Raw genomic sequence first — 12267 nt, 5'->3', positions numbered from 1 at the left:
AGTACAATGGCGATCTCAACCTGGTGATTACGTAGCCAAGGTCACTCTTCGCCATTGTACTTCGGTTTGCGTAAGCATGTGCAATCTCGACCTCGAGGGAAAATTAGTTTGCACACCGAAAGTACCTACGATATAAATAACTGACTGCTCATCATAGCGGAAGTGGAAAAGGGAGGTGTTCTCTCCCAATTTTCGTTAGTTATCAGTGGTGAACGTGACCAAGAAACATGATTTTAACAATTTTTTGTCTAAACACAGGAATACACAGATGCACAAATGCGTTCCCAAGCATGATCAATAACCCTCATAGACAAACAATATGGTGTGCAATCACGTTCCTTAAAAACAACGCGCTGATGTCTAACGTGCATCTGGCATATTATTGCCAAAACAACGTACACGTTGAAGCCAAATGTATGAATATGGTCACCATGAAAACAAATTTACAAAACAACTTCAATCATGGATGAAAATTAACCCAGACTCGGTGACATTGTGATTATTGGAGTGCCTGCAATGAGTCTGAGGGCTCCACGGTTCAATTCCGACTTTGGCCGAGTCTTACCAAAGACTTAAAGAAGTGATACGTGCTGCTTCCTCAGAGGAAAGAGAACACATAAACCTTGTGAGTTTGTGTCCATTGAAAGGTGGTTTGGGGGTGGGGGTGGGAGTGGAGGTGGCCATATCACTCCCTAATAATGCCTTGCTGAGTGCTGAATTGGGAGAGAAAAGCGATGCCACAAGATAACGTCACTAGCACTCGGAGTGCCCTGTGAAGTTACTTCCATGAACGTCAACGGCTGTGCTGTTTTTTTTGTTAATACAAGTCTTTTGTTGTCTGGTGTGTCTGCATTTGTGTATGCCAGCTATTCTGTGAGCCTGAGAAACTGCAGAATAGAAATGATGATACACCACATTTGTGAGACAGTGCTCACCACAACCGATTATAACCGGTTGAATCGCAACACGTTCCTATTCTCTGCCGATCCGTTGCCGGTGGTATTGACCATACACAGCACCATAGCTTTGCATCAAATGATGCAATAATGTTACATTCTCATTGGACATGATAATGTGGTTTGTGCACTGGCATTGAATATCGCGCATTGTTGCAAAACTTCACTTGGTAATCTTGACTATCGAGTTAAATATATGGCCAAGCTATATATTCCAAGCCATGCACATCAATCCCAATTCATCGTTTGAAGTAACATTCGAAAGCATATTTATCGACTCAAATGCTTCTGATTACCATAAGCTGTGATTAAAAATTGATTGCACCATCTCCCTCTCTCCCGAAGCAGCTTCCTGAGCAAAGGTTATGCTGGGTGGTTTGCCATTGCCTTCCCAGCAGTAGTTGGGACAGGAATTTGTAATTTATTCATGGTGCCGGCAATATCTTGCCTACTCTTCGTGAAGGGCACCATGGGCTCTTTAACATGTACCAATTAATGCTGGCAGACGGGACGCCGAGTTTACACACATTGATGAATGACCCTGCCTGTGAAACACCGAGATAGTTTATAGCTGGGTCGAGATTCGAACCAAGGCTAGACAGCTTGGAGGAGAATGTACATACCTCTCAGTCATCCTTGTCAGCCCCCATTAATCACCAGATGGTGTTTATTTTATTTGTCTCCATGATCATTCCCACCACGTTGGCTGTCAGTGACCTTTTCTTTTGGACAGACGGCTACTGTGGAAGAAATCAGTTGTTCCCTGTCGGAGTCGGAGACCATTTATTAACAACAAACAAGAACAAACATGCGCATGGAGAAAGAAGGAAAGACAAGACACAAGCAATATCAAACATAACCCTCTTTCTGCCCAAAATGCACACAGTAATCCCCTTTATGCTCGTTGGACAGAAAAAAAAAAACAGGGGAGGGTGAGACATCAAGTTTATGACCTTACAACCTCAAATCCAACCCTTTTTAACTCGCCTGTTCGAAGAACAGAGAGCTATAGCGATACCCCCGGCGTGAGCGTGAGCGTGAAAATGTAAAAGTTTTTGGTGCAAGTTATTGCCTTTCTCATGTTTTTATCTACCACAATATTTTTTACTGATTACAATATACAAATACATATTGGTTCACGGGTCAGTAAGTGACCACGATATTCGTTATGGGTGTGTGTGTCTGTCTGTCCCGAGCATAGCTCCGTGGGTTTTGATCAGTCAGATCTTGATAAAATTTGGGTGGGAGGTTGATATCATGATCTAGTTGTGTTTTCCGGAGAATGGGCGTGCTGCACCCATTATGGGCGGAGCCACGCCCAAAAAACATGTGTTTTTAGGGGGTAGCCGGTTTCAAGTTACATCTTCTCCGAGGGGGTTTGGAAAATCTGGCAGGGGTTTCGGTATTTGGTTAGCCCAATGACACCTGCATAGCCCCACGGAGCTCGATTTTTCATTTTCGTCCCAAGATCAAGGTCACAAGGTCACAAACTTAGAAAATGTCAAAAAAAATCAATAAATTGAGCATCGAGCTCCTTGGGTTTTCAACTGTTTCGAATGAAAGTTGGCATGCAAGTAGTGCTCTTCGAGTACTTCAACTTTTGGTTCACGAGTCAGTGAGTGACCACTATATTCGTTATGGGTGTGTCTGTCTGTCTGTCTGTCTGTCTGTCCCGAGCATAGCTCCATGGGTTTTGATCCGATCCTGATAAAATTTGGGTGGGAGGTTTATATTATGATCTAGTTGCGTTTTCCTGAGAATGGGCGTGCTGCGCCCATTATGGGCGGAGCCATGCCCAAAAAACTTGTTTTTAGGGGTAGCCGGTTTCAAGTTACATTTTCTCCGAGGGGGTTTGTCGAATCTGGCAGGGGTTTTGGTATTCGGCTAGCCCAATAGCACCTGCATAGCCCTACGGAGCTTGATTTTTCATTTTCGTCCCAAGGACAAGGTCACGAACTTAGAAAAATGCCAAAAAAATCAATAAATTGGGCATCGAGCTCCTAGGGTTTTCAACTGTTTCGAATGAAAGTTGGTATGCAAGTAGTGCTCTTCGAGTACTACAACTTTCATCATTTACGTTTTTCCCGATTCCCGCCATAAAAAAGGCGAACTACGTTTGGGATTTCGCAATTCGTGGTCAATTTGTAGTGCTCTTCGATTACTTCAACTTTCATCATTTACGTTTTTACCAATTCGCACCAGTTTGCCCGTGGCCCGTTTCGAATGAAAGTTGGTAGGCAAGTAGTGCTCTTCGAGTACTACAACTTTCATCATTTACGTTTTTCCCGATTCCCGCCATAAAAAAAATAAAAAAGGCGAACTACGTTTAGGATTTCACAATTTGTGGTCGATTTGTAGTGCTCTTCGATTACTACAACTTTCATCGTTTACGTTTTTACCGATTCCCACCAGTTTGCCCGTGGCATCCCCTCGTAGGTCAAAAAATGAAAAAGGCGAACCGTGTACATTGCTCATGAACCATCGCCGTCTCCAGACTTGTATTGCTTTAAAATTATTCAGATCAGACTTCCCTGCAATGCTTTATAAAAAATATTATTAGACTAGTCTTAAAAACGATAAATGTATAAACAGGTGAGCATTGGGTGGCTTTGACACCAACTCTCTGGTTTTATCCATATTGATCCGTTTGTGATTTGTACTGGCGTAGTTTTCAACACCACCCTCTTACCTTCACACCATTTTTGTACATTTTTCAAATTTTCTTCAGTTTGTTTTTAACTACAACATTGTATCATTTGCAAGGATATCCAGACTTAAAATTTCAGCAATTAGTGCCAAGTCATTCCTATAAGTAATAAACAACAGGAGTCATTGTACACTACCCTGGGACACTCCTGATGTTGTCAGAAAAATTTAACTCTGTGATCTTTTTCTTGAATAGTGCCGGTTGGTGTAACTTCAGATGCGCTGCTTGGTATGACTTTGGGTGTGCTTGTTAGTGTTATTTTCGGTATTGCTGCATTCAGAGCTTTGGTTCAGATTCTAAGTTATACCTTTTATTGAACACGGTGCTTAAAAAATATCAAGTTAAAAATAAGATTCAGTATCTTGTTGGCTGTTGGGTTTCATAAACACGGTTCTAGATTTCCTTGTTGTCGCTGATCCAACAAGATGAGCTCGGCCTACATATTTGAACATACTCAAATTGGCTTCCAGGTTAGTGTATCATTTTGAATGTTTGTTTCACTATGCAGAACATACTCATTTCAATCCCAGGAAAACTTTTGTCTCTTGTGTTCTGATTTTCCTGTCCTTCATAAAATGTCTGAGCTCCTTTCTCAATTCACCTTAAATTGGGAAAAGAGGATTTTTTTGCAAGATATGTTAGTCAGCTTGTATTTTTTTTGTTTGTTTGTTTTGTGTCTGTAATCATGTATAAAAAATTCTGCAGAGCACAGTTATCATTGGAAATTTTTGTAACTTCGCATATCAGAGGCCTATAGAGGTCCCTTTCAGCGCACAAAATTTTGAAGGTCAAGGTCAAAGGTCAAGGTCACTTTGTCGCAAATCAGGGGAGTTGATGAAACCCTTATTTTTTGAGTAATTTTGATCGGATCGTCTTCAAACTTCATGGGAATATAGTTCATGGTCTGGCGCTCAGCTGATTAATTTTTGGTGGCGATTGGCCTTGACCTTCATATGTTTTTTTTTTTTGTCTGTAATCATGTATAAATCACTCTGCAGAGCACAGTTATCATTGGAAATTTTTGTAACTTCACATATCAGAGGCCTATAGAGGTCCCTTTCAGCGCATAAAATCTTGAAGGTCAAGGTCAAAGGTCAAGGTCACTTTGTCGCAAATCAGGGGAGTCGACGAAACCCTTATTTTTTGAGTAATTTTAATCGAATCATCTCCAAACTTTATGGGAATGTAGTATATGGTCTGGCGCTCAGCTAGTTAGTTTTTGGTGGCGATCGGCCTTGACCTTCATGGTTAGTGCCTGAGGTCAAACATATTTGACCCCAAGGTCAAATTTTCAAGTTTTGGGAACCATATCGTGTAGTACCTCAAATTGAACACCTCGTTTGTTTGTTTGTTTGTTTTCATCTCCGAGTCACATTTTTCATTCCTTCAATGTAGCACCATTTGTAGGACGGGGTATTTTTCAATAGGAGTATTCCATGAAACTTGTATGATTGTGTATTTAATTAAACATGACTGTGATGCCAAACCAATTGAGCATCAGTCGTAGCTTTCATGTGACGTTCTCAACAGCAATGTTAAGTGTGGTCATTGGTCAGGTTTGAGCAGTACAGTTCTGGTGTGAATTGGGTATCGTGCTTGTTCGAATCCGGTTTTGGTTTTGGCACTGACCAATCATGTGAAGGCGAGGGTCACGTCAGTGCTCGAAGGCTGTACAATGTGACCGATCGGCGGGCCAGTACGAGCATGCCGTCACAGTCGATACGTGGTAAAGTCCGGTCTGTTTTTCTTCCTGGCAGGTTTGCTACGTGATGCCGTCGTCGAGCGCACGCTGTTCCCAATTTCCCCGGGCCCAAGACAAAGTGCATTTCTATATCAAGCTGAAGGAACTGAGCTTGAAACTGCATGGAAAGGTGACCACTGCTGATGTACAAGAGACCGAGTACACCTTTGACCTGGAGAAGGCTCAGGGTTAGTGTCGCTCTTGTTTTCTTCATCCTCATCCCATTGCATTTGGTCTGCACAGTTTAAAAATGTATTTGTAATTTATATGGAATGTTGCATTTTCAGAGGCTCGCACATTACAGGGATTTAGGGCATTAACAGCTACAAACGAGAACAGCACGTTACCTCTGCCAGGCTGAACAGTTTACGTTTTGTTTCCCACTGATAGGCCAGATTTGGATCCAGACCTGAACCAAAATCTAATCGGCTTGTTCTTGTCACATACCCAAATCATCCACCGAGTTTGGTGACAACTCGTCCACAACTGTTTGAAATATAATGCTATATATCGTTTTTGGCCCCATCTCTCAGTGGTGAGGAATCGCTTAGAAAATTAAACAATTCTCATGTCCGGATCCAGACTTTCACCAAAATCGAATCGATTCATTCTTGTGAAACACCCCAACTTATCAATCAAATTTTGTCTGAATCAGTCCGTTACTTCTTGATATATCCTGCACACAAACAAACAGACAGGGGTGAAAAAACCTCCGTCCATCGTAGGTGGCAGAGGTAATGAGGAAGGTGGAGCTCTGAGTCACACAATTATTAATTTGGGGACAGTTTATGATTTATATTATTCAGATTAATAAAAAATTCTCCTGCGTATAATTCTGTCTTTACTGGAATGTATGCCTTGATGTCCATTTACATCGTTGGACCCGCTCCGTATCTTCACTTACGCTGATGCTGTTCCACACTGTAGATGATGCCAAGAAGATGGCCATCAAAGAGGAAAAATATGACCCTGAGTACGAGGTTGCCTACGGTGGTTGCTACACTGCGATCTCGAACACCTGCAGCTCTTCTACACCTGCTACTCGTATGTATATTTTTGACGAGTATAGACTGCTCAGTAGAACATGGATCTCGATGAAAATGCACTTCAGTATTGAAAACAAAAACGGTATTATCCAGTGTGCCCCCCCCCCCTTCCACCCATAATTTATTTTGCTTTTGTTGATTGTACAGGGGTTTCAGTGGTTGTTTCACCCTCAGCACATGTGGACTTCATGAACAATGGCGAACATTCCACCGTGGAATCACCCACAGTTCCTCCTGTAAGGGATCCTGGGAAAGCTGCAGTTTGACCGTAAACTGTGTTCTCCAAGAACCTGGTGCTAAGCTCAGGCCTTTCCTCAAGTGTTTACTGTAAGAACTGAAGCCGAAGAGATTTTTCAAAAGCAAGTGGTGATTCGGTACGTGTTTAAAAATCGGGATTAGCCTGTACATAAGAGCAAAGGCCTTACGGGCAGTTGATCTGAACATTTGCCTTGGCACCGGAATTGCGCGAACTGCAGAGTGGAGAACACACAAGCACGAGTAGCTCGAGGTTTTATCAAGAAAGACAAAAAGCCCAGAAAATCCATTTCAACCGGCGTGGCCTCTAGTCCGCGATGAGGGTCGCTTTATGGCCAAAACTGTGTCTCTGTGCATTTGTCATTCTTTGACAACACATCGAGTTGTTTGTTATTCTTTGTGTTGTCCTCTGTGTGGTTCAAACCGTTCCGGTGATTATGAACTCCCAACTACAAGCTGCTCAGTGATGTGCCTCGTCTTTGGAGCTCATCATCCGCATCACTCCAAACAACCTCTTGTCTGTGTATTTATTTTCACATGCAATCTTGCTTCATCATTGGAAAAGGAACAACGGTGACATGTAATTGTGCTACATCATTGGAAACGAAATGCCTTGTGAATTGCAGGGCCTTTGTCTGTTTCTTTCGTGTTAGGCTTTCCCTGGAGGTCTATTTAACCCAACTGAGTACCGAGTTGTTTTTTTAACCTCTTGGTACTTCTTGTTCATCTTTTTCCACTTAAAAACGCATCATGTTTGAGTCATCCAGCTATTTAGATCCGTCCATTAGAACCATACTCTGTGCAGAGCGTTGGTGCTGCCTCAGCAGTCTCCTTGGCTATTTGGCACAATCCTGGACACAGGATTCCTCGCCACTGCGACATGGGATGCCAGCAAGCTGGTACTAATTTTGCCGACCTCGGAAGGATGACAGGCAGTCAAGCCCACCTGGTGTTATTTCAACAGCCAATGGGGGATTTGAACTCAGAATCCGAGGATCCCAAGCCCACCACCACAACCATTAAGCCAACACCAGTTATGCCATTTAGATGTTGAACTTTTAAAAGCACAAAGTAATGAATTATGCACGGTGAGTAAGCGTGCTTTAAGGGAGCCATTTTGTTATTTTATTATTATTATTATTATTATTATTATTATTATTAAGCCTTCTCTGGTCCAAGGTCAATCCGTACTAGCTGTCTTTGAAAGCTTTTTTAAATGTCTCATTCACACTTGACTTGAATCCTTTGTTCTTTTACTAATTAATAATTGAATCATTCAATCCTCTCAGGACATTAAAAATTCCTCACAATGAGATAAATCCTGGTGTCCTCTGAGGGTTAACGGTATTAAAGGTGTCAAGCAAAAAATATTTATTTGTACGATGTTAAAGATGTCACTATTTTAAAAAAAAATTTCTTTCCCCCTCCAATCCTGATTTTTAAGATTGGTGTAAAGAAAGAATCATTGCGGTATAAATATCACATTTTAAACATTGCTCTCACGTGTTTTGCTCTGTCGTCCGTGCGTTTTATTTTATTTTCTATCCCCACCTGGCTCTCCGTGTCCTCGCTTGAAGTGCTTTTCAAAGCGACATTGTACTGCCCTGCTTGAAGAGGCTGCTGTCGTTGCGTCGTCGTTTTACCACCTCTTAACGTCGTGCTGTCGCTGCATTCGCTCTCTTGGCTGATGCCCAACATCATTTGGTTCCTTAACTCGTGTCAGTGAAAGACTGTTTTTAATTTTATTGCGATGTATTCCTTTTCTCGTCTGCGTAGGAAAATTCCGTTTGTATGTCCGACAATACAGATTGAATCGTTGCCATATTTCCAGTCAGTGCAAGCAGTTATCTTTTTTGTTTCGATGAAAACCTTAACGGTCAAAGTGAAAATATTTCCGAGTGGAAAGATTGCATAACGTACCGACCCTGCCCCCCCACAGACCAATCCCACCCCTCCTTCCACACCTCTTTCACTCACTGATTATGAGCAAAAGAAGCGTTTTGCACAGTCTTTACAAACTTTTCATTGTGATTTTTTTTTCATTATTTACATTGTTTTTGTCTGGTGATTATGATGAGTTTAAAATAAATGCAATTTGTGTACTCGATGGTACGCGTGACATTTGGCGAAGAAGCCATTAAGGTGCAGAAGGAAGTCACCGCCAATATAAAAATTCTTAAATTGTGATCTCTTACCCCATAAGCCTGTTTGTGAATTACACATGATCATGTTTATTCATGAAATTAAATGGTCATTAACATGGCTGAAAGCTATCATTTCAGACCATGATTATGTTGTGACTTCTTTTTTTTTAAAATCAAGTTCCATGTCATTTAAATCAGACTGATATCTTTGCAGTGGAATTATCCCTCCAGAAAATGTCTCCAAGTTGACAAGTCTCAAGTCCACCTGAAAAGGACCATTTAGATATTATGTATGAGAAGAAAAGGTGTTTGTTTTGGGTTTGGGGTTGCATCATTTCTGGGGGTCTGAGCGGTAAATACATAACAGTGCCTCCTGTAAGTTTGGACAGGAGTTTGTGGGTGCCAGAAACAGAAATCATTTGCCTACTCTTCTTAAGAGAGGCATCAGTCCATGTGCATCAATCACACTTTATTCTAAAGGGTTCCTGCTGCAGTAGAATAATGAAAATAATATAAGACTTTGGGTCAGGAGCAACAGTCAATGATGTGATGAAATGTCGAAATTTTGTTCATGCACAGAATCTGGTCACATGATTGGTTGCATGGAAGCCCTCGATGCTGATTACAGTGATCCATGTTTACAGGTCATTGTTTTGTCTGAGAGCATGGCTGTGCTGCTGATGCAACGCCCCCTGTAGATTAGGGCAGGAATTTTTTTTTTGGCGTTTTTGGCCTGATTTCAACCATTTAATGAGTACAGATTTTCATGCAGTCAATGTACCTTCGTTCGGCATCACATAGGAAGCTTGTGGCCAAGTTTCATCAAAACTGTGTGTTTGGTTCAAGCAATAATGACTGAAGTGTTTATAGACTCACTGACTGACCTACCTATGGACACTGCTCGATCACAAGCTCACCGGACTAAAGTATAGGTGAGCTAAAATTGATTCACCTGGAAAGGTAATAATCGATTTGTTTTGTTTTTTGGTAGCTAATAAATAACACTGGGCAACAACAAAAAAAAATTCGTCTGCTATTAAGGGAAATGCAGGTGTTCTTGGCTAAATCTGGGCCACCGATTTAAAATCTGTAGTCAGAATTTAGCCAGCACATCAGGTTTTCAAAATATGTATATGTATTAATGATACCCAGCATGCTATATTAGATACTTTATTATTGCAGATCGCCACCTTGTATATCCAATATCAGTGCTTATTAATTACTTTCACATCATATTTACATAATAATTGATCTCCGCGTATAATGTGTAATATACAAACCAAGAACATAAACAAGTTGCAGAAAAATAAGTTTATAAAACATCAGAACATGGTAATCTTATGAAGGGTGCAAACTTGATCGGGAAATCTGCCCCATTGTGAGTGATTCAGAAACACTTCAAGTTTACACTCTTCCTTTCACTATCATCAGCGTAGGCACTGTTCAGATGTGTGCGTGTGAGACATGAGAGTGTGAGACGTGAGAGTCTTACTCTTGCACTGGTGTGTGGAATTGGTCTCCCGTTGTCGGAACCCAGCAGTAATCACCCATCATGTTTGGGTTGAACCGACCTTGATACTTAGTTTCCATGACCGAAATGTCTTTGTGGAACCTTTCGCCATGCTCATCGCTTACCTCACCCAGATTATGTGGGAAAAAAAATCAAGATGAGAATGCAAGAAGTGTATTTTAAGAGACATCCTGCAACCCATTCGCTGATCGGCCTTAATAATGTTGTCCATTAATTGCACATACTGTTCAGCTCTATGGTTCCCAAGAAAGTTCTGCACAACCAACACAAATACTTCCCATGCTGCAAACTCAAGTGGGTTCAGTTTATTTTTGAACTCGGAATCACACGTCAGTTCTCAGATCTGGGGCCCAACGAAAATATCTGCTTTGACTTTAGCATCAGTTTTCTCCGCACCAAACTTCTCTCTCTCAGATATTGAACATCATTTACCATCGTGATCCAATGCCTTTACAAAGTTTTTCATAAGGGTTAGGGTCAGTTAAAAATTGTTGCAACCAGATATCATACTTGGGGGGGAAAAAAAAGAGAAGAAGGCATTGCTGATTGAGGTGTTAATACCAGTGATTTTGGACTAAACAATGCAGAAATCAAGAAAACGACCAAACACCAAGACCTCAAGAATGAAGTGAGAAGATCCTGGAAGCTGAAGAATGCCAAAGTTGTACCAGTGATAGCTGGACCTACAGGAATAATGACAAAGAACCTCACAGAGATATTAAACATAGGGGCAGTATCCCTGAGTGCTCACCTGGTAGTGGCTGGTTAAGATAACCAGGCAACCACTGGAAGGCATGTATGACCCACAAAATATATAACGGAGAAGAAAGTAAATACCTATGGATTTTTTTTATGCTACGAACAAACTTGGTACATCATGGGTGATAAAGGTTATGGTCAAGTTTCATCAAAATTGTGTGTGTGGTTTCAGAAAAGAAAGCAAATACATATTTTGAGGGAGCAACCCCTCTCGCCCCATTGACCCTCCTCGACCCCAAAGTCGTGAACAAACTATAGTACATCACGGGTGGTGAAGATGGTGGTCAAGTTTCATCGGAATTGTATGCGTAGTTTTGGAGAAGAAAGCAAATACATATTTTGGGGGTCAACCCCCTTAAATCCCCTTAGAGCACGATTTTAGGTCATCTCGTTAGAGACGACCTCCTAATAAAACCAGTCTCAATGTCCGTACATCCCCATTTTTTTCTTCCCATTTTCTTGATATTTGGTATGTGGGTCGATGTCTATAAGGAATGCACGATGGTATGACCTTTGACCCGATTGAAGGTCAAGGTCACTCCAAAGTTGCAAAATCGTCCATTTTCAAAATCTATCTCCTCCGCCGTTTATGATCCGATCTTCGAAATTCCTTTGGATTCTGATAATATGGAAAAATATCTAAATCTGGTCTGGCCGGTTTTTTGAAATTCCTCCTGGTTATCGAGTCACGTGTCTTCAAAGTTGGAAAAATCGTCCATGTGATACGGTCAAAAAAAAATTCGCCCGATCTTGATGAAACTTGGTATGTAGGTAGGGGTCGACGAGTGATGCACGATCGTATGACTTTTGACACGATTGAAGGTCAAGGTCAAGGCCACTCCAAAGTTGCGAAATCGTCCATTTTCAAAATCTATCTCCTCCACCGTTTGTGATCCGATCTTCGAAATTTCTTCGGATTCTGATAATATGGAACAATATCTAAATTTTGTCGGGCCGGTTTTTTTTTTTAAATTCGTCCTGGTTATCGACTCACATGTCTTCAAAGTTGTTAAAATTGTCGATGTGATACGGTCAAAAAAAAATTCGCCCGATCTTGATGAAACTTGGTATGTAGGTAGGGGTCGATGAGTGATGCACGACGGTATGACTTTAGCCCTGATTGAAGGT

At 41.3% G+C, this 12267-nt stretch overlaps 1 protein-coding gene and 1 long non-coding RNA gene across 2 annotated transcripts in view; one reads left to right on the top strand and one right to left on the bottom strand.

The window, feature by feature from the left end:
- TDG (thymine DNA glycosylase) overlaps nt 1–8986 on the top strand; it is a 34516-nt gene extending 25530 nt beyond the window's left edge. The window contains exons 8-10 of the mRNA XM_085896197.1: nt 5421–5592; nt 6332–6448; nt 6598–8986. Coding sequence (XP_085752323.1) covers nt 5421–5592; nt 6332–6448; nt 6598–6716 — 408 coding nt within the window. The 3' untranslated portion in view covers nt 6717–8986. The remainder of the gene's footprint in view (nt 1–5420; nt 5593–6331; nt 6449–6597) is intronic.
- Nucleotides 1–11432, bottom strand: part of LOC147020663 (uncharacterized) — a 49970-nt gene extending 38538 nt beyond the window's left edge. The window contains exons 1-2 of the long non-coding RNA XR_015061920.1: nt 10342–11432; nt 1580–1719 (exon numbers count right to left, since the gene is read on the bottom strand). This is a non-coding gene — a long non-coding RNA (uncharacterized LOC147020663). The remainder of the gene's footprint in view (nt 1–1579; nt 1720–10341) is intronic.
- Nucleotides 11433–12267: the final 835 nt, after the last annotated feature.

Source organism: Eptatretus burgeri, chromosome 9 (genome assembly GCF_056783735.1).
Source record: "Eptatretus burgeri isolate ZD-2024b chromosome 9, Ebu_testis_v1, whole genome shotgun sequence".
Classification (NCBI taxonomy): Eukaryota; Metazoa; Chordata; class Myxini; order Myxiniformes; family Myxinidae; genus Eptatretus; species Eptatretus burgeri.
This window is presented reverse-complemented; position numbering and strand designations above follow the sequence as displayed.